Source organism: Mauremys mutica, chromosome 11 (assembly GCF_020497125.1).
Source record: "Mauremys mutica isolate MM-2020 ecotype Southern chromosome 11, ASM2049712v1, whole genome shotgun sequence".
Lineage (NCBI taxonomy): Eukaryota > Metazoa > Chordata > Testudines > Geoemydidae > Mauremys > Mauremys mutica.
Window position 1 is genome coordinate 27,580,121 of NC_059082.1, and position 25,049 is coordinate 27,605,169.

The window sequence follows — 25,049 nt, forward strand, 5'->3', positions numbered from 1 at the left end:
TGATTCACTAAAACTTCTTGAACGATGTTACCACAGTCCAGGAGTGGCCAACCTGAGCCTGAGAAGGAGCCAGAATTTACCAATGAACATTGCCAAAGAGCCATAGTAATATGTCAGTAGCCCACCATCTGCTACCCCCCTCCAGTGCTTCCTGCCCACCAGCAGCCCTGCCAATCAGCGCCTGCCCCTCCTTCCTTATACCTCCTACCCGCTGCAATCAGCTGTTTTGCAGTGTGCAGGAGGCTCTGGTGGGGAGGAGGGAGGAACGAGGGCATGGCAGGCTCGGGGGAAGGGGCAGGGTCCTTGGGGGAAGGGGTGGAGTGGTGTCAGGACCTGGGGCAGAGCAGGGGGTTGAGCTGTGAGCACCCCACAGCACACTGGAAAGTTAGCATCTGTAGCTCCAGCTTTGGAGTCAGTGCCTATGCAAGGAGCCGCATATTAACCTCTGAAGAGCTGCATGCAGCTCCGGAGCCATAGGTTGGCCACCCCTGCCACAGTCCTTTCCATGAACAGATGTTGAGTTGTTTATTTTTATTTTTTTCTCTTCTCCCCAGGATGAAAAGAATCAAGTGTTAACAACCAACATTTGGTTACAAATGGTAAGTTGTGAAACATAAAATCTCTCTTCAAATGCAGCTTTAAATGTGCTTTTCATTTCCAACAAATATAAAACCCACATTCATGTTGCTTGCAAGTTTTTGTTCTTTGTTCTGAGACATACGGGATAGCTCTGAGGTGATACATCCTGTAGAATAGATGATTCTGGGTTTAAGGTTTTGGACTGTCAGGAGAAGGACTTCACATTATCTCATAGATACTTATAAAATTGTATGAGTTGTATTGTTGTACCATATATGAAGGATTTATAAACTCAATACATTGCATTTGTTTCAGTCACTCTAAACACTAGATCACTGCAAGATATTGCAGTCCTAAGGGGTCCTGGGTAATGATACTTATGGTATTGTACAAAATGCACCGATTGCAACAAATCTGGCACCTTTTCTTAAATCATATTTGATAGTGAAAGAGAACATGAAATACAATTTCACACATTTATATAAATATTTTGCCAACCTTGTTGATAGAGTGACTATTCTGAGACTCTCTAGATGTTTCTTCTTATGGAGGATGGACTTATCCCAAAGGAGTTATTTATTCCTGTGGTTTGCTGCCATTCTCCTAAGGATATCAATCTTTCCATGTCTGCTACATCTGCTGTCTGTCTTAAGAAACTGCAAGAGGATTTTAATCAAATGCCTATGATTGCAAGTGATACCTAAAAGAAATTATTTATACATGGTACTGTGTCAAAAATAACTGTGAAAAGAAAAGAATTATTTGGGTTAAATGTCCATAATTCTGAGACTTAGTTGCATGCAAAACACGGTAATGGCAGACATCGTCTCCAGTTGCCTAATGTTCAGTTATGGGCACATTCATGCATTTTCCTTGTGCTCCTGTTTTGTGCATGTATGGTAGGGTGCACATTTTCTAAAATTTAGCCCTATCTTTAATTATGCTGCAATGACAAATTCTTGACACAGAACTCTTACCCTGCAGTTACCATTCAATACCAAATTCTCTACTGGTATAGATTGGTGGACGTTAAATGATCGTAGTGAAGCTATGCTAATTTACACCATGGGAAAATCTGCCCCTATACAATCTAATTCTTGACGTTATGGTAACAGATGGCAAATCCGTTTCACTCATGTTTTGACAATTGGAAGATATAATGGAATTTTAAAAGGTAGCACCTTGTGAGGGTTTTTTTTTTAATTTCACTAATGCCCATGCTTGTTTACTTTGATTTGACTTGTAATATTTTCCCACAAGCTTGGCATTAACGTAGGCTTTGGATTGACTCATTCCAAGTTGGAGCCCATTGCAGTTTAATGGACATGGCTGACATTGAAAGAGCAAATGTAGGAGGATGAATGAAAACAAGGAGAATTATTCACATGCTTTGGCACTTTCCTTTGTGCTTACGTCACATCTCTGACATTTACAATTTTTTATGGAAACAACAACACATAATTCCTTTCCTACCACAAAGCTTGTGGGAACACCTCCGCTCACCATGTACTATATCTGTGTGCTCAGTCCTTAATTGGGCAATGGATAACAAAAGAAGGTCAGCTAGGAAAGGGAGATTGCAGTGTCTGGTTTTTAGCAGGGGAGACTATGAGCACCAATAGAGTACTTTGCTCCTGCTCACACATGCAGATCAGGATGCTTACCTCAGGGCCGGCTTTAGGATGTGTGGGGCCCAATTTGAAAGAGCTGCTGCCGAAATGCCGCCAAAGACAGAGGCAGCCATTGGACTGCCGCCGAAGATAGTGGCGGCAATTCGGTGGCAGCTCAATCAGTTGCTGCTGTTTCTGACGGCACTTCGGCGGAGGTTGCGGGGCCCCTCTTCTGAATGCTGCGGGGCCCTCTGAGGTGCGGGGCCCAATTCCCGGGAATTGGGGGAAATCGTCCTAAAGCCGGCCCTGGCATACCTCCCTGGGCAGTACCTCCAATGGGAGAGAGCCCTCATGATTATTGTTTCTTGCTCTCCTGCCTGATGAGGCAGGGTCCTCATACCACTAGCTGGAGAGGCTGCCATAGGTTGTCGGTGCTTCCTGAGGTTGGGTCAGGGGAGGAGATGGGGAGTGCTACCTCCACTTTCAGCAGAGGGGATAGGAACTTTCTTTTCCTTTAACCGCTGCTTGTAACAGAGAACCTGAACTCGTTGTGTTAAGTGGTAGTTTACACAACAATTTTATTGTTCAGAACAACTGTGTTGTGTCAGCAGAAATTTGATCTCTCTTGTTTTAATTAAAATGATAAACTCACTCAATTTAATTCTTTCTCTGTGAGTCCATCTTTTTCTTTTTACTATAACTTTTATAGAGTGCTTCGCTCATGCTGGCAAATCTTAAGATACAAAGGAAAGACAATTTTGGTAAGCTACTGAGGATAGTGTGGTTGTTACATCCGTTCACAAAGAGAAGCTGATGTGTAGGGAGCAGTCAGCTCATGCTGTTTACACAGTAATTTTACAATAAGATCAAAACTGTCAAATATACCGTAATCTGTTTTCGGCTCCGAGTTACACTGACATCAGTCACTGTGATTTCTAAGCACTGGATAAGAAACAACAGTTCATTCTCCAAAGACTATAATTTACTTATTTTGTCTTTTATGTTTCTTTTCTTCCTGGTTTCTTATTTTTTGTGTTTTTTTTTCCTCTAAGGGAATTCTTAATTCTTTTACACTGTCACATTAAGTTTCTTTTCAGTATTTGTCTTTGTATTCTATACGGAGCAGGGAAGACACTAGTTGCCAGATCAGCTATTTACTATCAATACTGCAACTGCTGCTTGTGGCCAATATGTAGACTAAGTTTATATGAACAGTAAAAGAATCAATGACGTAAGTGTTTTTGTATGGCTAGTCTGGTAACAAATAACAATAAAATTCATAGATTGGCCTGATTCAAAACCATTGAATTCGGTGGTCATCTTTCTATTATGTTGTCTTGTTTGGATTCAGAAGAATGACTTTCACTGCATATGTGTGATTAGACAATAAACTGTGGTTATATCTCTGATTACAATTACTGATACCAGTAATTTATCTATCCATTATCCAAGTGCATAAATGCTAAGTTTATCTCTTGAGGTGAAAAATATAAACCTGTTGATATCCCGTTCCTACATGGAGATAGTCAGGAGTAACCCTGAATTTCCTCTAGGTTAAAGCAGGACCCAAGAGGGACTTCAGCTTGTCCCAGAGCTGCTCCCTATTTTCAGGTGCACCAAGAGAATCTAGCCTAAAGTGTTTAAAAGTGTGTGCAATTTGGGTGTGCAAATGCCCTAGTGCACATGCTTAAGGTGAATGCTCACAAAAGGGCACGTTAGTTTGAAGATTTGACCCAGTTAGACTAAGTAAGAGGTTTCCAAACTCTCTTCCTAGTGTGGACTACATTTTAATGCATAGATTGTTTTCTTTCATGGACCATCTCCTGCCCATTCACCATCACATCATGTCCATATGGCAACTATATAAATTGCTTACTTGGAAAGTACTAATAGGAAAATATTTCATGTCTAACTATCGTTTAATGCAATTTAGTAGAAGGAGAGCCAGCACCATGTAACCAGCCAGTTGCCTGGATAGCCACCAAGTGCTCTGTGTACCACAGTCTGGGAACCTCTGATCAAAATGAAATACAGACTGGATAGTACTTCCTATCAAAAAGCTTAAAATTAATTCCCTGAAGCCACCAAGTACACATTGTTTTGAAAGGAATGTGGCAGCAACAAGGGCCGGGTTCAGTATCTAGGGGTTCCTTTTCAACAATACAACACAAAACCATCTCGAGCCCCCACCCAGTGCCCTGGGACAATTATCCAATTAGACACCATCCCCTGGTGCCTAAGGGTGCCTCTAAGAGGCAATACTTCCCCTCTCACAAGCACACTGTCTGAGTGTAGCAAAAACTTTTAATAAAAGGAGGGAAGTAACTCAGCATTAATTTGGAAAAACAGCACAACTAGGGCTCATAAACATAAACCATGAGCAAAAGACCCACCCCCAAGTAAGTTAGGCAGTGTCCTTTTCCCCTCAGGTTCTTAAGTCCAGCAACTTAAAAGTCCTTTTAACATGTCTGTCCTTTCTCTGCACCCCGCTCACAGTTGCAGTCGTTGGCCTGTAGCCCCAGAGTTCACCTCCCACTGTGGGGTGGTAATGAGTCATCTTCCATGCTCTGCTGCTTGCGCACTTGCTTGTCGGCCTGCTGGCCAAGCCTCTCTATGGGGTTCTGCTCTGGCCCTGTACGTCAGCCACCCTGCTGGCTGCTTGCCACACCTTTCCACCAGCCACGTGGCCAGGCAGTCATCAAAATGTCTTCAGGGCCCACCACTTTACACAGCTCTCACTGATTTCAGCTGCTAGGGGAAACCTCACTGCTGGTGCACACTGGGCAATGTCTTGCAATAGAGACACTGCCTCAAAGTAGATCTAATGCTTAGACCTAGATATCAGTGATTTCAGCTCTGCAGGGTGCAACAAGATTCTCAATTAGCTCTTTTATTACTTGTGGAGAGAGGAAGGGTCAAATGGTGTTTAGGTCCCTTAAAGAGGGCCCACACCACCAAGCACAAATACTTAGCCACACCCTCTCTCAACTCATTGGGCTTAGGAACCCATGTCCCCTGCCTAGCAAGTGCTGTTCAGTTGAGGGTCAGTCCCTCCATTGGGGTATGCCTGGTACAGTTCTGCTGCCCTCGGTTCACACAACAAGGATAACAACGCTTTATTACTCCTGCCCCAATAACAAGGAGACTGGGGATCCAACACCAGCCACAAGTGATCCTTTGGGCAAGCAATACCATCTTGCTGAGCACCTGGGCAAGGTGGGTGTGTCCATGCAAACGAGATCAGCTCCTGAAGTCCTTTTCCATAGCTCGCCACTAGATGTCAGGGGAGAGCTCATTCAGACTCTGCTTACACATGTAAAATATTTGTCCATGCTAGTAGACTCAATCAAAAATCCAGCTGCAGGGAGAGACTCAACATTGCTACACACTGCAAGAAGGGGAGGGACAAAAAATCATATTCATTTTTATAGGGATCTGGAAGTTGACAAGTTAAAAATGACAAAATAATTAAAAGGTTTCAGGTATAATGCAGTTGTTATAAAACTGGCATAGGTAAGGTTCTTTAGCAGAAATTGGAAGACAGGCAATAATTGTTCAGCTTATAGAAAATATGGAACTTGAGCAATTTAGACTGATTAAAAATAATTGTTAGTGGAATAAGCAGGGCCGGGGGGACCCCCAAAGGTACTTAGATAGCCCAATTTAAGTCTACGCCAAGCAACTGACATCTGTAGAGCTAAAGGACTAAACAACATACTGCTCGGATCATTCGTCAGGCTGACAGTGTTGTAAACAAATTAGACAAAGGGTGAAAAGCACATATTTCAGCAAACTCTATAGCAACAACTATAGAAAAGGCAAAAGTGTCCAGTACGTGGTGTCACATGTACAGCATGCAGAAAAATGAATCACTTTGAAACTGTGTTACTCTAACAACACAGTTTTGTTAAGGCAAAAATGTTTAAAAAAATAAAATAAAACTTGAATGTGAGTAATAGGACTCTGATTGGGACAACAGACTGATGAGGGTGGTAAACTCAAGTAGAATTTGGATTTGTCTATCTCCTAAAGATTTAAACAAAGCAATTGGATGTGAATGCTACCCCATGAGAATAATAGATAACATTGTTTCCAGAATGCCCAAGGTAAATCTTTTTCTGTTCTAAATGCCTGTCAAAGATTTTTGGCAAGTGCCACTGGATGATTAAAATTTCATATTGTGTGCATTTAATGCCCTGTTTGGAAAGTTTATGTTTAAAAGCCTGCCATTTGGCTTTGGAGCAGCCCTGCAAGTACTGAAGTATTATATGGAGGATAGCTGATGGCTAGTTTGGGTGGAAGTTAATGCAGGGGAACAGACGATGCATAGCGTAATGAAAGGGTATGTAAAATGTCATTGAAATTATGAGAGAAATCAAATCAAGTTAAAGCAAAATGCCAATATGAGCTAAAAAGGAAATTGTCCACATGTTCAGTGAATACAATGTTAAATCTTACCCAAAAATGTAGAAGCTCTTTGTGCGATGGAACTGCCGTGAGGGAAAGATGCACTTCAAAGATTCGTGGTATGAGCATGTATCATACTATAATCACCCCTGCCCATTGCATATAAGTGTACTGCCTCTGCTTCCTGACAAAAATGCCAATTGATATGGGGTAAAGTCAAGCTCAGTGTCAAGAAAATAAAACACTTCAAAAGCCACTTGCATGCCCTATTTTGATTTAATCAACCTGTAAAGCTCTCAATGTATGCAATTTCATGTGGCTTGGCAGACGCACTCTTGGGAACAGGTCACGAATAAGCCATTGCAGGCCTTCTTGTAATGATAGTCTTTGATATCAGATGGTAATCAGGAAAAGAACTTCTGTTGAGGCACCAATTCAGCCATACCTCTAAGCATGTGCTTAGGTGACTTAGGGCTACAAGGACCTGCTAAGCCTAAAAGGTCTTCTGTACTGGATAATATTGATGAAGCCTTTGAGGTTACTGTGACACAGGTCATAATTCTGGCCACAAAAGCATATGACAGACTAAAGCCTGAAACCCTTTCAAATATAGCTTTTCAGCAGCTGGAGGAGAAAATTGTGCAAGAGTGGGCAGAAGAGAAGTCAATACTTCTAGCTGGTGCTAGACCTTTTGGGGTTTATCATGATGAGCTAAGTGTATGAGAGATCATTACACAGGAAATGCTAGAAATGCTCCATAGTGAACATACTCATTTAAAAACCAAGGAAAGAGCCAGATGCACATTCTAGATTCTTGTCTACAGCTGAGAAGCATTCAGCCCAACTTGAAGACACCTTTCTGCTCCCCCAAATTTTAGGCTGTCTGAATTTTGGTCTGGATGTTTCCATGTGATGTATCTGGGCCCAATATTGTGAGAACAACCTTCCTCGTGACACAAAACCAGGACAGCAGCTGTGCACACACAATTTTTAAAAACAAAGTGAATTGAACTTTTGCAAATCTCTGGAAAGATTTGTGTGATGTTTCTGGCCAGTTATTTTATCCAATTTTGACTCATTTTCTAAAAAATAGTCACTAAAATATATTGCAGTCAAAGTGTGATACAGTTGATGGTGGGAGATGAGATCCCTGACATTAATACATTTTACATTCATTGCTTAAAGAGTGACAGATCCAGACCTGCTAGCAACACAGGATTAACTAACTCTGAACTAAAAGTCATGTCTTGACCATTGTTGCTTGCACTGGGCTGAGCAGCTATCTATGGGAGTTGTGTTCAGCACCTCTCAGCATAGGGCCCATAGTTTTCAAAACCACAGCAATTAACATTCTTTTTTGAGAGTGAAAAACATGGACTGAAACTCTTTGATTGCAGATGTTCTCTCCTGTAGTAGATTTGCATTGTTCCCTTCAGAGGCTGGAAATTCAGTAGTGTAACCCTTATCAGTAGAGACTCTTGGCTGCTATACCCAAAATGCCTCTGAATGGTTACATAATCCAATCATTTTTAACAAAAGGAACTATCCAAGTTATGTCTCAGAAGCAAAATGTAATTGGAATTAGTATTAGTATTAAAAAAAATCTGTTCTGTTCCAATTTTGTGCTCAAGACAGCATGGACAATAAAATACAAGCATATTGAACCTGCTTTTGTAGGCTGTTGTATGCAATCTCTGTGAACTAAAAATGGAATTTTTGTGCTTTGCAGTGTTATTTTCAAGGTGGCTAAAGTCATTCTTTCTAAACATTTCATTGTCTGAAGCTAAATAATACTTTAAAAATAAAAATAAACTTTGTTTGGTTGGGGATAGGTAATCCCTAGAGAAAGGCAGCGAGTGGAAAAAAGTGTCACTAACACATTTCTTTGTGTCAGTATTGGACAGATTACTATTTACAATGGAACATGTCTGACTACCCCGGAGTGAAGAATGTTCGTTTTCCTGATGGTCAGATTTGGAAGCCAGATATTCTTCTGTACAACAGGTAGGCACATCTTCATGAAAAGAAAGCATAACTATTCCTTTAGAATGTCTAGGTGTTGGGTATTAGCATTCAGTATATGGAAAACAACTATTATGGAATTTACAAGAAGAAAGATGATGATTCAAGTGCTTACCAAAAAACTTAGTTTAAGTTTCAGATACAGTGTGATTATAGAATCATAGAATATCAGGGTTGGAAGGGACCTCGGGACGTCATCTAATCCAACCCCCTGCTCAAAGCAGGACCAATTCCCAACTAAATCATCCCAGCCAGGGCTTTGTCAAGCCTGACCTTAAAAACCTCTAGGGAAGGAGATTCCACCACCTCCCTAGGTAACCCATTCCAGTGCTTCACCACCCTCCCAGTGAAAAAGTTTTTCCTAATATCCAACCTAAAACTCCCCCACTGCAACTTGAGACCATTACTCCTTGTTCTGTCATCTGGTACCACTGAGAACAGTCTAGATCCATCCTCGCTGGTAGTTGAAAGCAGCTATCATGTCCCCCCTTATTCTTCTCTTCTGCAGACTAAACAATCCCAGTTCCCTCAGCCTCTCCTCATAAGTCAAGTGCTCCAGCCCCCTAATAATTTTTGTTGCCCTCCGCTGGACTTTCCAATTTTTCCACATTCTTCTTGTAGTGTGGGGCCCAAAACTGGACACGTACTCCAGATGAGGCCTTAACAAGTGTCAAATAAAGGGGAATGATCATTAGATTATTAGAATATGATTATTAGAAAACTAAACTTTACTTGCACTGTTCATGTTGATGGGGACAATTTTCCCCTGCTCCTGGCTGAAATGTCACTGTTTTTGAGGTAGAAGAGCTCGATTGCCTGTAGGCGCCTGCTCTGACTCTTTTTCCGGTTATGCCGGAAGAAGGCCAGGAGACTCTGGATGTGCTTTAATTAATCCGCAGCTTTATTCCTAAATGTCTGGGAGTACCGGGCAGATAAAAGTGTGCAGTGCAGGTATGCCATAGTCATTTCCATATGCCCGATGGTATAATTTACACATACCCCTCCCCCCTTTACCCATCCTGGTCCCCAGCCAACCTGCTGCTGGGACCTTGCAAAACTCCCCCAAATGAGGGCTAAGGGGGGCTATGGAGGGTGTGAGGGGTTTGGCTCCCTCCACTCATAGGAGCCCCAACCTCCTCCCGTTTCTGCTTCTTTAAAGAATACTTCCTCTAAATTCTTTACCAATCCGTTTCGTCTGATCGTTGTATTCCTTCCCTACAGAGTACCTGCACTTGGCATCCTCCCCATGCCTACATAATGAGTTGCAACGTCACAGCCTGTCCCCGCCCCATTTCATGTTCACCCCAACTAAGCCTCCAACCTGCTGTGGGAAGGAAAAAAGTCCCCAAGTCACCTTGGCCCATCTGGCATTGAGGAAAAAAGTCCTTCCCAGCCCACTGAGAGAGACCAACTAGCATAATTCACAGAGCACATCATGACAAACCCTGGTATTTAACTAGTCCAAGGGATGGGAGGGTGGGTGCTGCTCCACTTGGTCCTGGTAAAAGAGGGCTTTTCCTGCCCTAGTGTGGACCTAAATAGACCCCCTCCCGCCTTCTGGTCACTTGGTGGGGAGCGGTGTCAGTGTCCCCACCCTGACCTAGGCTAAAGTTGCCGCAGCAAGTCACTGGCTTTCTAGCCCTCAAAGGGGCCACACACCTTTTCCTGTTTAATGTGCAGCAAGATCATTCTCCTGTCCAGTGCTGCTGTCTGTGCTCCCCCAAGCTATAGAAAATGTTAGCACACTATTAAAGGAACTGCTGCTGTCTTCTCTAAACAGTTGACTCTTTAGTTCTTTCAAGGTATCTATTGGGTTTCCGGGAAACGGGGCGGGCGGAAGCCTGCCCCATGCTAACGGACCCCCCCCCAGCCTAAGGGGAGGTTCCACAGGGCCTCAGAAACCCACTAATTGTGGGGGACAACTAATAAAAGAACAGGGACAGGAGTGCGGTCAAAGGGTCATAAGAAGGGAGCCTGACGGGGACACTGAGCAGAGAACCCTGGACAGCGCCCACTGCTCCTCGAAGGCATCAAGGGAGCCAGCGGACGCCGCCCAGAGGAACTCCGCTCGGAGACATGAACGGACTAAGGATCGGAAACAAGCCCCACAGTCGCAGGCAGGTAGATAGCAGCAGAAATTACCAATTGCTCAATGAAGGGAGTCTGGGCGGCATTGATAAATCCTCCTCTTGCATCTTTATCTGCCAGCTTCATTTGTGGGATTTGTTTAATAACAAACATGGTACATTACTACTCTTTGTAAAACCACTGAGTTTTTAAAACATATTTTATGCTTGTATGTACACAAAGCTATACAAGTGCCAGTTTGTGTGTTTAAAGTGTATTCTGTGCTGAAGAAACAGGCTGAAAAATTATGATGCTGCAGCAAAATTAGTACAGGGTAATTTTGTATGAACTCTTGTGAAAACTATGAAACTTTAAAAATATTACATAAAATATTTCCAACAAATCACTTAGTTAATTTTAGATGGGTTCACCATAAGGCCATAATGAAACTTTCAAAGCAATCTTAACTATGGAATCCCTTTACTTTATGGTGTTCCGGTAGTAAGTCTGAGGTGAGTATACATGCGAGTACATTCAGGATTTAATACCAGGAGTGTCACCTATTAATAAATACACTGCAAAACCAAAAGCCATATAAACTTCTTATTTAATAATAAAAAAGCTATATCCTATCCTCATTCATCCATCAAGTAGAAGCCTCATTAACTTTAATAGGAGTTTTGTGTGAAAATTGGGTGTACAATAAGGTCTTTAATCTTCAATATTTTGTTAAGACAAGATCCATAGTCTATTGATTAAATACTGGTGCTACTGCTTTGATTACTAAAAATACTTGACGTAGTAGGAGATGAAATGTGGGTTTGTTTTGCGCATGAAATATAATTTGGTGAGTAGGCATCACCACAGTGTAACAAACCCCAAAGTATTCTTTTATCATTTGCTCTGACACCGGTGAGTATATCTAGCCTTTGACAGCATGTAGTCAGTTTTTCTGCAGGTTTCAGAATCAGTGAGAACTGCCTGTTAAAGCATGATGACAGGTTTCAGAGGAGCAGCTGTGTTAGTCTGTATCCGCAAAAAGAACAGGAATACTTGTGGCACCTTAGAGACTAACAAATTTATTTGAGCATAAGCTTTTGTGGGCTACTATGCATCCAAAGAAGTGGCCTGTAGCCCACGAAAGCTTATGCGCAAATAAATTTGTTAGTCTCTAAGGTGCCACAAGAATTCCTGTTAAAGCATGTCATTTATTTGAAAGGCAAGACTTTTCTTCACCATATAACATTAGTCCGAGGTACTCTTTCAATAATCTATATATTATGCATGGATTCAAGATGCACATCTAAGAGAAGTTATGAGAACTATAAAGACTGTTTGGAATTGCAGAAGTAAATCTGCGGATATATTGTGTCCTGATTATACCCTATACAACCCCAATGTAATCCATAGGATTGCATGGGATACACCTGGGGCAGAATTTAACCCCATGGGACCCAGTGCTACTCTTTTGAATTCAAATTTCTCTTCAGTGTTATGAAAATAAATTATTTCACTTCACTAATATTAACACCTTTGAGAATTACCTTGATTACACTAATTGCCTCATATAGTCCAAGGCTCTATGATACTGTAAAAGTGAGACCATCGGTCTGAACAGGGATACGAATCATATCAGGAGAAGCAAGAGCAGATTCTAACAGTAATTTCAGTGCTACTGTCACCAAAGTTCTATCAGAAGCTCAGATATGTTACTTTTACAGCAAAGTTGACTGAGTTGTAAACAGATTTTTTTAAAGCTTCTACTCAAAATGTATAAAGTGGAAAAGATAGCCTTCAGCTAGCAAATCTCCTCTGTTGTACATTTGTATTGTCACAGATCTTGATGGCTTTTGGATTTAGTAGACTTTAGTAGACTTTGCTAGTTGAGCACCATTCCTGCTAATGTTGGATCAATATCATGTATAGTGTAGGTTTCTGTTATGAAACAAGAGGAGCTTTATTGTAGTTCCTTTGTGAAGTAAGTGGGCTCTCCATCCTTTCGTCTAAATGAAACATGTCAGATTCTGCGCTTAGTTATGCCCATACAGCAGCCTCTTCGTACAGCTTTTATCTCACTCATTTTTAAGAAAAAGTTCCATAAACAAGCTGGGAACAGACTTTGGCACCAAACTGAGTCTGTAATACATGCATCTGTGCACCCCAACTACAATCATCACAAATACCTGTTTGTGTACAGTCACTTATTTTGTATGTGCAGATTTTGTGTGCACAACTCAGATGGCATATTTGAAAATTTGTCTCCAAAAATTCAATTTGATACTCAGAATAACTATTCTGTAGCAGAATTACAATTTCCAATGATGAAGTGTGTGTGTGTGTGTGTGTGTGTGTGTGTGTAATAAGTGCCATATGTTATCAGCTAGTTCTCTTATCCCATACAGTCATAAATGTCACATGACCATACAATCATAAATAGGTATAATACACAGTTTTTTTAATGTTACATAGTATCCATCCATACTGATTTGTGTGTTAAACATTTCTTTGCTGGATCAGTTTGCCTCCCTGTTGAATAATGAATAGGTTAAAAAGTTTTAATGGAAGTTGCAGGACTGATATTTGCCATAAAGGATGGGTGCGAGCATGACGAAAAACAGCTTCTATTATTTAAAAATCTCCATCTGTAGACTCTGAACATCTTTAATTTAGTGCCTCCAACTAGAGCATTCCTCTTTGTGTCAAAATCTGCTGAATGCTAACAAAAATTACCAATGCATTGTCAATATTGTTTTCTGCAGGGCAAAATAATTAAAGAACCTATCAAACAAAACTTACCTTAAAAACCTCTCTCCTCCTGTTTTGGTGTTGAATAACTATAGCATTTTCAGTCTATATATTCATTTCACTTGTGGTGTCGATGAAATTGCATATATGTGCATGTGCGGCTCCACGTGTCTTGTAGAATCAGATACATGGCCTGCATATTCAGGGACCATAACTGATTCTACAGCAGTGCTTGCCAGCGTACAGTATCTGAGAGCAGGATTAAACCAAACACTTGCTTTAATATTGCCAGGTTGTTGACATTTGTTTTCACTCTTTTGATTACCGGTGTTGCTCATCTGAAGTAACACTGGTCTCATTTCACTCCAGGTGTGGTCTTTACACACTTTGCAAATACATTCCTCAACATATAATGGGAAAATAACAAATATTCAGATTAATTATGTATGCTGAATACTCTTTTTTTTTCCTGCATGGTACCTCAGAACAAAGGACATGGGGCTAGAGTTTCAAAATGTTTGCCTTGAATAGCACAAAAACTAGAAATGGAGTGAGGGAAGCACTCAAGCATGTACTTAAGTGCATCTCTGTTCAGACCAGCTTGCTTCACTGTAAGCCCATGCTTAAGTGTTGAACTGAATAGGACTGCCTCTCTGAACTGGAGCCTAACTGATGAGTTTGGAAGAGTGAAATGAAATCAAATCAAACAGAAAAATGCTTGACAATGTGGGACTGATTGCAGGCACAAGCATTCTACCCTCCCTCCACCCCACTTTGCAACAAGAATCAGCAACTGGGGAGCGGCCGGGCGGGGGGGGGGGGGCGGGAGAAGGAGGGGCCTCTGTACCATTACAGCAGCAACCATGTGTACTGGATGTTGAAAGGGCAATAAGAGCAAGGCCATAGCCCAGTCCTTCTCCTCAGCGGCTAGCAGAGCAGAGTAGTTGGCATGCTGCACCTCTCCAAGGATAGCTGCTGCACTGCTATGTACTGCCTGGGAGACCACACAAAGGATACAGCCTGGGGCTTTTGGCTGCAGTGCTGCCCATTTGCCACAGCAGGGGACACCACTGGTAGCTACAGTAGATTAGCACATTTGTATTTGGCATGATATAGTATCTCTGTGTGTTGGGTGAGTATAATTTTTTATCTTCTAGTGTTTAGTGTGGCTATAGAATTATCCCTTAAATTGTATGATTTTGTTTTTCAGTCTAGAGACTGTTCAGGACTCATGTGTACATTGTGCCATAAGATTGAGAAATGTCTCCACTTTGTTTTGAAATGCAGCTTGCCAGTACTTTGAAGATGGCAGATCGCACCAAATTCTTATGTGGTTGTCACAGTCTCCTTAGAAGTGAAACAAGCAGAACTTCTCATTAACTGAGACCCAACAATGGACAATGTTACAAGCATCTATTGCAAACCATTTCTGAAGCGGTGGATGTTTAGTAGCAACTCCAGAGTGTGTACTGTTACCAGCAGCAGTAGCCGTATTGTCATGGGTTTTTCCTCTACTAGCAGAAGCACTCGCAGTGGGAAAGACTGAATGGGAGGTGATAGTTTAATACAGCTGTTTTTCCCCATATCCTTGCTCTGTGTCTGTATTTGAGAGAGCACCTTTATGACGGCCCCAAGTTGAACAGGAATGGTGTATGTATTATAGTGGCATGGTAATGCCGCATTAGTTGAGTTGTCACAACTTCTGTTTAAAGGTTGACCTTTTAAAGTCCTCTAACATAGACATGTTCAATGTTAACATTAACATTAGTCATGTGCCTTTAAAATACGGTGTGCCTCAGCAGGGTGCAGGATAGGGTTGGTGAGCCAAATCTGGGGTCATTTGAGCCAGGTGTTGCAGAGATACAAGGCCCCCCCCCCCAATTTTCTCCAAAACAGCCATTTTCCAAAAAGTTTTTAGGTGGTTTTTTTTGTTTGCTTGTTTTTTTTTTTTTTTTTTGCGAAGAGCTAGCGATCACTGTTGAATCAATGTGGTCAAAATGGTCTTAATCTGTTGAGTTTTACCGAAGCGAGTGCATGGCACCCACTAAATCTTTGAGGGACCCAACCCAAGAACAGTATTTAAGAACATGTTCTTTGTTTGCATAGATATGTAGTGTGGAATTATTACATTCCATATGCACCAAAAAAAGTGTGAGGGTTTCTATGCAGCCACTTTATGCTTATCTGGGCAGTTAGTGGAAATATACCGACACCATTGCCCTGGTGAACACACAACCCCTGACATTTCTAGTTCAAACCCTTGTGCTCCTGAGCAATAACAATTTAATAACTCATGTTTCTTGCTTCAGGTTGTCTCTGTTATAATGTGTGTTTAATTTACAAGGAGGTTTACTGTGAACACAGCAGAATAGTTACCAACCGGTCTAACCAACATTTTTGTTCTATTGGGTGAAAAGGAGTTGGGGACAGTGAGCTTTGTGTGTAGGAGGGTGGGAATGGGGGGCCAGGGATAGGGTTGCAGTGATGGAGGGAGTGGGAAATGAGGACAGGTGATAAGCAGGCCTTTGATTGGTTGTTTGAGAAGATCTGTATTTTGGCTAGTACTTGATCTGGGAGCAGATTAACATTGTCTTTCCAAGGAAAGACAGCATGGAGATTTGGAACTGACAGCAAAGGTCCTTGACCCTGAGGGAAAAGAAATATGTGTGCTGTCAGGGTTGCCACTGTGTGGATTCTGGACAACTTCTGGACCATAAGGTTGCAGAAATTTGTGGGAGAGCACGGAGTACACCATGACATGGGGATTGTTGCCTACAGGCTGACTGGTTGAAAAGAAGTGGGCTGCATTGGCCATCATTGTTTTGCCTGGCTGGTAGCATCCAACTTGTGCCTTAAGAGGTTGTGGTATACTGGACATTATGATGATTCACTTGGGAGGAAATGATCTGGGCCTTATTCCTGGTACGCACCTCATACAATATATGAGAGCAGATTTGGACTACATTGGACTTCGTCCACATGCTGAGAGAGTTTTTGCTGATTTGGCTGTATAATTTGCTATAGTGACAACATGAAAGTTATAAATAACTGTTGGAAAAACATTAATTGGGAAAGTGGAAGGTTAATGGCTGACCAAAAATGTGTATTGTATGACATAGAAACATTACAAGTTCTGACACTACACTGGTCTTCAGAGATGGGGAATGTCTATTGGACAGAGGCCAGAGATCTTTCTTTCAAACATTAGGATTTTGGAACAGAAACCCTGTCTGTGATTTCTCTCACTGGCTGAGCCACAAACGACACCCTCCAACCATTCTAAAACACGACCAGGAGCACTCTTCTATTGTAACATGGTTGTCCTTTGCTCCAGGCTCTGTCTGTCAGTTAGGTTATATGGTGGGGGAAGTAATGGCAACAGAAACATTTGTATACCAGGGAGGGAGGACTTCAGGGAGCTGTGATCCCTGCTGGCAGTGGGGGGTGCTGGGTACAGGTTGAAGGGGTGCACACACTGAATGGGTCAGAGGTGTGGCGAGGAAGGTGTGCCAAAGCAGGGCTGATGGGGTCCAGCTGACGTGTGTGTGTGGGAAGGTCTGGTTGTCTCGGTATGCAAATTGAGAGACATGATATGTTCAGCTGCCTAAATTACTACTAGCTCCTACCAAAATAGAGCTTTTCCTGTTCAAAAAACTTGGAAATTCAATGGCAAAAATATACAGTAACACAGAGTTGAAGTTGCTTGGTGGCCTGTCATCCCCATGCAGAACTTTGAGTTGAACAAAACTCAAACTTCTGAAAAACCAGGAAATGCACAGTTAAGGGTTGCCCATGCAGTTCGGTTGCTGAAATGAACAAGCCCTTCATCCTCTGTTACAACCTATTTAGTGCTCCAAAGTGAGAGTTTGGATGCACCAGTGGAAGCTGTGGGTGAGGCTGGTCTAAAAATTAGGTCCATAATTCTATTTCTTTCAATGAATTTCTAATCTGATCTCTCTTCTTACCTAACAGACCAAAACCTATGTATCTTCTATGACTCACATTCCAAGAAACATTTCATATTAAAAAAAAAAACACAATACAAATAACAGTTATGGGAAGGCAGATAAATAGTCAGCTTCTGCTGATAGTTCATATTGTGTCTTGAACTGTTAGTTGCAGAAGATTCAGCAAACATTCTGTCCCATAACACAAGAATATGTTCCACTAAATTAAAAAGAAGTAATTTCAGAACTGATTAAGAAGGGAATACTTTTTCTTGTAACACATAATTAGGACTCTCAGCCACGGGAAATTAAGACCAAGAATTTAGTATGATTTAGAAAGGGATTAGACATTTTATGGATAACAAGACTATCCAGCATTATTAAGCTAAATAACATTTTTGGAAGGGTGTTAAGTCTCCTGCTTCAGGGTTTAAGCCAGTATCTCAGTATTAGTGATCAGGATGGGAACTATGTGAGGAGGCAGATTGTCCCACACCTGCCATCGGTGCAGGACAGAAGGCGGGAAGAAGAGAGTGCCTTACACCAATACATCTGGTGCTGGCCACAATCCGAGACAGGATTCTGGACTAGCTGGACCTGGAGGCTGATCTGGGCGAGCAATTCCTATGTTCCTGAATATTTTTATTAAAAGTGTTTTAAAGAGTAGCAGACTCTCACTTTAGTTTAAAGGAGTCTTCTGGCCTCTTTAGCCCCCTTCCCGTCCCAAAGATACATCAAAATTGCGTCTGACGAAGTGGGTATTCACTCCAATACGTCTGTTAGTCTATAAGGTGCCACAGGAGTCTTTGTCGCTTGTATCGAACATTACTGTAGCAAATTAGCAGCATGGGCTAGGCCATAAGACCATATTTTGATCTTGGATATGCCATTGTAACTATGGAGGAACCTTAAGGAAGTCAATGGCATTGCTTAGTTACACCGATGTAAATACCACAACCTGCCCCATTGACTACATACTTTTTTTTTAAATCAGGGGAGGGGCCCAATCAGATTGATTGTAGTGTGGCTATACTGGGCCAAATTCTAGCCTGAGTAGTGTTCCTGCAGTCCCACTGAAATCAGCAGATCATCAGAGGTGTAACAAAGAGCAGAATTTAGCCTGTGATACCTTTTTAAATTATGGTTAACGCAGTCACACCTGAGACTATTGCTAAATTGCCTGTAGGGCCAAATTACGGCTCTGGAGGGACAGGGGCGTACAAAGAGTTTGGGGCATGCAGTGCCAGCAGTCAGGTGATACGAAGGGACAATGGGTGCTGGATGCTCAGTGGAGCAGCAGTTTAGCAGCGTATAGCTTCCTCCAGCACAGACTGGCTTTGACTTCAGTGTGCTTTTGGGCAGGGCACAAGTGATTCACAGGTTGGGATGGCCATAGCCAATCCGCTTCCTAGTCCCTACGTATACGCCCTCTAGGATATGCAATGCCATTTAGCACCGCTAGCTAGCCACCCTTTCTACCAAAGCAGCCATATTAAAGCTTTGAAAGATGGCTGCTCTTTAGTCTCTAACTTCCTGTCTTTTTCTGCAGTCAGCTGCAGGTGTAGGTATATAATTCCCCAGCTCAGGGAAAGACAATGTATCTGTTTTGTACATCTGTTTTCCTGGTTCTTATGTGCTAGATAAGAGGCTTTTCTATCATTTTTTGTAAATGGAGATGACATGACCCCTTTGTTTTTCTGATGGCTGCTAGTGATTTTGTTTCCTGTCTTTGCCATATGTTTTCTGATTAAACACACCCCTGCTGTGGGTAACAACCAGATTTCCCTTCGCCCTTTCAGAAGCTGCATTGTTTGTTTCATTAGTTTTGTATACAGTATCCAATATGTCAGTTGCAGTTACATTGCCCCCGTACCCCCCCATCTACTTGATAATCATCTAGATGATTAATGTCACTGTCACAGGTGTTGTTGACTCACAATATTGTTATAGCAGCACATAGTGACTAGGTTTTACTGTCAACCACGTGAGTTCATCTCTCTAGGGCCCACATTGCTGCCCTGCTTCTGGCATGCTTGTGTGCATTTGCATTCAGCGTTAAATGAGTGAGGAAACTGAGGATTAATTCTGCTACAGAGTTCCCAATACCTAGCATAACTGCCATCAGGATTAGGTGGTTGTTTCTAATTTAAGCATTGTAATTAGTACTGCACTTGTCCACACATCAGCCTAAAAAAAAAAATCCTTGAAACGTTCCATTCACAAGATGGAACATCATGTGACCTGAACAGGTGTGTTTTCACAACACTGATTTTGCTTAATGTATCTTTTGCTGCAAATTCGTTTTCTCTTGAGTGTCATTTCCAGTCCCTGATCCTGGCTACATTTCTCTCGCTCTCTCATGCATGACTAGCAGTGAAATGGCAACTCAAAAAGTGTCCAGACTACCAGTGACTACGATGTTTAAGTGCATGCCTTAAAATCTGTACTTTTGGAAGAGGGTGTACTGATGTATACAATGAGGTATGACAATCATATCTAACATACTAACAAACAGATATATAGATTTTTTTCTCTATTCAGTTATGCAAACTAAAGTTATTTTAAGCCTGATTTTGAAATGTTACCCATAATTTTTGATACCTCTACTTTGTTGTCCAATGCCGGGCACGCAAAATGCTTATTTACAGAGATGCTGAGCTCTCTCAAAACCAACAGCACTCAATAGGCAAGGCGGATGTTAACACTTCCTGAAAATCAGTACCTAGGTATTAGGGTGCCCAAAATTAGAAGCCACTTTTGAATACTTACACTGTTTATGATAACGATATGTACCACTAATTCATATAACTGGAAGTTTAATGTAATTTGTTCATGTTGTTTTTATAATCCTGGTACATTAACTTTTACACCACTATTATTGAAAACTAATACTATTTGGTACACATATTTATTACAAAAAATCCTACAGGCAGAAATTTAATTACATGACCGAAGTGACTATATTTTAAAAGAAATCCTTATTCATGTGTAATTTTTCCATTGTGAATAGCGTAGCATAATTGTCTTCTCACAACTGTCTCATATAATTGCATGGTATTTTGAAACAGGTACTTTCATTTCCTGTTGACTTATATATGGACTTGTAGCTGTAACTGCAAATTGAAAGCCATAGATATTAGACTACTTCTTTACTTTGATTGATGCTTATAGTTAACCATTTCCCCAAGCTTTATTTATGTTGACTGGTAGCTGTATCCTAATGGAGGGAAGCTCACTGCAGCTACAGTACATTTTACTATCAGCCCACTGTGCCTTTGTATATAATCTTTGCCAGTTTATTATTATTAGTACCTGCAAGCCTTCATGTCTCTTTAAAACTTCTACAGTAGAACCTGAAAATTATGAATACCTTGGGACTGGAGGGTGTTCATAGCTCTGAAATGTTCGAAAGTCTGAACAAAAACGGTATGGTTGTTCTTTCACAAGTATACAACTGAATATTGACCTAATACAGCTTTGAAACTTTACTATGCAGAAGAAAAATGCCGCTTTCCTTTAATTTTTTAGTAGTTTTACATTTAACACAGTACTATAGTTGCCATTTTTGGGTCTCTGCTGTGTGATTGTGTACTTCTGGTTCCAAATGAGGTGTATGGTTGACTGGTCAGTTTGTAACTCTGAGGTTCTACTGTACATCAACCCAAGGCAGACTGTGCAAATTTATCATAGTACAGTATTGCAAAAATAGTGAACATGATGGTATAGACTGTAACTCCCATTTTAGTGAGGTGTGCGTATTAGGGATATTATCATTTTCCTGCTACAATGTTCTGACTTCGAAGTCTCATAACCACAATTTAGTTTTTTTTACTCTGTGATAATTTTTTATTCTGTAGACTTTCACCATCTGCTTTCAGGATACAAAAGACATTTTAATATGTAGTCAACTATGTGAGGAGGTAGAGGAGCGAAAATCCAAATCACCTCAGTGTCACGCTATTGGCAGCTTCACCACGACTGCTACTGCAGACCTTGGTTCATGCATGTCTCCTTTGTGAGTTTGAGTACAGGTCCTGTCTCCTCCTTTAGGATACTACCAACTTCCCCTCGTCCCCCTGTCTCCTGGGCAGAGCTGGTATGGAGTCAAGCTCCCTTGCATGCAGCAAGAGTGTTTCTCCTTCACCCTTAGTCCAAGGATGGCCATCTGTGGGGCAGGCCTACCACACGGAGTATGTGTTGCAGTCCCAATATGGAGGGGGTGAATGTAGTAATTACATTGGCATACTTCCTTCCTTTTGCAATGACAAATAGCATATTCATTGTTAAGTCCAACTCTGTCTGCTGCACAAATAGGAGGCCTGTGTTTGAGCAGTGGTAGATCTCGAGTCCTGGTGTTCTATTTTAGCTGCACATACATGCAAACTGAAGCCACCTGGAAAGTTCCTTTCCTTGCTCCTCAGTGGCTGCCAGTGAATGCAGCTGATAATTTACATAGTACTTAAAAGTCAGTGGCATGTGGGTAAGCTCGTTAGCCATTTGCCTGCTGCCTAGGAGCCCATCACTGGAATGTGCACCACAGTTTTACATTAAATTTATTCATTTTCTGAGTAGATGCCTCCATGTCAGAACTGCCCTTGTGTTTAAGCAAGAGCTGTTTCATCTCAATTTATACCAATCAGTATCTGCACCTCTTAAAAAACTGACAGATTCTTCCACACCCCAATATGTGAACATATTATTATATCCATAACATGATGATACCTGTGATGAAGTTCTGAAGCTTCATTAGGAAAAACACGGTAGCTAACTATCTCAATTTGAAGCATTGCCCTTCAAAAAGCAATTACAAATCTAGACTATGGGTAGAATTTTGAAATGTGCCTTAGTCCCATTTCTAAAAAGCAGTAAGAGGTCTAAATCCCACTGATGATTTTCAGTCAGAATTCTGCACTCAAGTCGCTTTTGAAAATGGGATTAAGCGCCTAAGTCACTTTGATGCTTTGGAAAATTTTACTGTATGCAAAATTCCCAGAAATCGGGGGGAGAGGGGCAGGCTAAGATCCTCAGGAATAACTGTGTGGTGCATGGTTCAGCCTCTAGGGGGAGATGGGGGGGGGCAGAGAGGACTAGAATCTAGTAAGTTAATATTCCTTTATGTACCTCAATGTCCCCACTCATGTTACACAGCGTTCTGTTTGTTTTTAACGCTAATTAGTTTGGGCCTCAGCCAGCACCCCTTACTGATGTCAGTGCATTTACTTGCATGAGTAAGTATTTAATGTAAGTAGGGGGTGCAGAACTGGTCCTTTGTTCTTTTAAAGTGAATGAGTTACATCTTCTGCTATCATTTCTCTGAAAACACATTCTCTAACCCAGTGTTTCCCAAAGCGTGGTACGTGTACCCCTGGTGGTACGTGAAAGGGTTTCAAGGGGTTCACCCAGGGCAGCAGCGGGCTGAGTGGGGCCGGTGGCCAGGACTCTGGGTGGCAAGGGGCTGGCAGTGGGCTGAGCGGGGCCGGGGGCCAGGACCCCAGACCAGCAGCGGGCTGAGCCGCTCAGTGTTGCAAACCATGAGCCGCTCAGCCCGCTGCTGGCCCAGGGTCCCGGCTGCCAGCCCCACTCAGCCCGCTGCCAGCCAGGGGTCCTGTTCACCCAGGCCGACAATGGGCTGAGCCAGGCCAGCAGCCAGGACCCCAGACCAGGGGTTCCGTCCGACGGCTCAGCCTGCTGCCGGCTGGGGGGTCCTGTTCACACAGGCCGGCAGCCGGGACCCAGCTGGCAGCAGCATGCCAGTAAAAATCGGCTCGTGTGCTGACACACAGCACGTGTGCGCGTTACTGCAGCTCTGGCAATACACTTGCCTTTGCGGCATGTGCAGAAGTCATACTGACGGATAAAAGATAAAAGTGAATAACTACTCGTAGTAATCTAAAGATCGTAGCAAGTACATACTTGGTGTGTATTAATATACAAAATTTCTCCTTTTGTTTTTGTTAAACCCATTTACAATGGATCGCTGGCTAAAAACAGGAAGTTTGAAATGTACAAAAGAAAATTATGCTGAAAAATGCAGTGATATGGCTACATCAGACAATTGTGATAAACTTACAGATGGTTCACATGGTTCAAAATTAGTGAACCATGTGAACCATCTGTAAGTTTATTGAATGTATCAGCTGCAAAGAAAATTTAAAAAAGCCCGCAAATATGTTGAAGAATATCTTAAACTGGAATTTTCGTGGACTGGTGATGAGGTGGAGCCTGTTCCACTAGGTGTGATTTGTTACAAGACTCTCACAAATGAAAGTATGAAACCATCCAACCTAAAACACCATTTCGATAGCAAACAAAGAATACGAGAGAAAACCTGTAGAATTCTTCGAAAATAGGCGCAAAGATCTCCAAAAGTCCCAGAAAACAATTCATAATGTGACAGAAGGTGAAAATATGAAAGCTTTGGAAGCTTCATAGAGTGTGGCATATTTAACTGCAAAGTCCAGAGCTGCTGAAGTCATTGGTGAGACATTAGTAAAACCTGCAGCCAAAGTAATGTGATGATTGGAGACCAGGCTAGCAAAGCTATAGATCGTGTCCCCCTCTCAAATAACACTGTTCATCGTGGAATCACAGATATGGCCAAAAATGTAAAGCAGCAATTATTGTCAAGAGTACAAAAGAGTCGCTACTATGCACTGCAAGCGGATGAATCCACTGATGTTGTGAATTTAGCTAATCTTTTGTTGTTTGTCAGATATGAGCTGAATAATGACGTCCACAATGATATTTTGTTCTGCCAGCCTATGCCAACACATACAACTGGAGAAGCTATTTTTAAAGTTATTGATGACTTTATAAAAAACAGTGACTTGGATTGGGGTCGTTGTGTTGGAATAAGCATGGATGGCACCAGAGTCATGATTGGTTCAAAGCATGTATTCAAGCTGTTGTGCCAGAAGCAAAATTGACTCATTGCATTCACAGGGAAGCACTCGCCACCCATAACATGCTGGCAGATCTAAAGCAAGTACTGGATGAAGCTGTGAAAATAATTTTGTGAAAGGCCGCCTCTGAACCCCCCGGCTGTTTTCTCAGCTTTGTGATGAGATGGGTAGTGATTACACCCAAGTCCTATTTCACACTGAAGTGCATTGGCTTTCATGTGGAAAAGTTCTGAATCGCCTGTTTGAGCTGCGAGAAGAATTGCAAGGTTTTTTTAGATGAAACCTTTAACCTGCGAGACCGTATACACGACTGGAAATGGCTGTGCAAACTAGCATATATTGCAGATATATTTGCTCATTTAAACAATCTCAATCTATCCTTGCAAGGAAAACTCATATCCATAGTCCAGACAAAGTGAGCGCCATGGTTGCAAAATTGAAACTGTGGCATAAATGTCTTAGGTGTCGTGAACTGGATTCCTTTCCATCTCTTCATGACTTAGTAATAAACTCAACTAACAAACTTGATAGTGATGTGTTGCAAACCGTGAAGCAGCATTTGGAAAGCTTGCAGAAAGATCTTCGTAAGTATTTCCCTGAACCAAACGGCACCTTTGAATGGATAAGGAACCCTTTTATCATCAATGTTCAAACATTGCCAAATAGCCTCTCTGCTTCAGAAGAAGAACAGCTCTTGGAGTTGGCTTCAGATAGCTTCCTGAAAACAAAATTTGAGCAAAATACACTGATGTCATTTTGGTTGGAGGTTA

General features: G+C 41.8%; 1 protein-coding gene across 4 annotated transcripts in view; it reads left to right on the plus strand.

The window, feature by feature from the left end:
- CHRFAM7A (CHRNA7 (exons 5-10) and FAM7A (exons A-E) fusion) overlaps nt 1–25,049 on the plus strand; it is an 88,730-nt gene that overhangs the window by 46,947 nt on the left and 16,734 nt on the right. For all 4 annotated transcript variants that reach the window (XM_044980569.1, XM_044980573.1, XM_044980574.1 and 1 more), the window contains 2 exons: nt 555–599; nt 8,491–8,600. In XM_044980569.1, the coding sequence (XP_044836504.1) occupies nt 555–599; nt 8,491–8,600 (155 nt within the window). The remainder of the gene's footprint in view (nt 1–554; nt 600–8,490; nt 8,601–25,049) is intronic.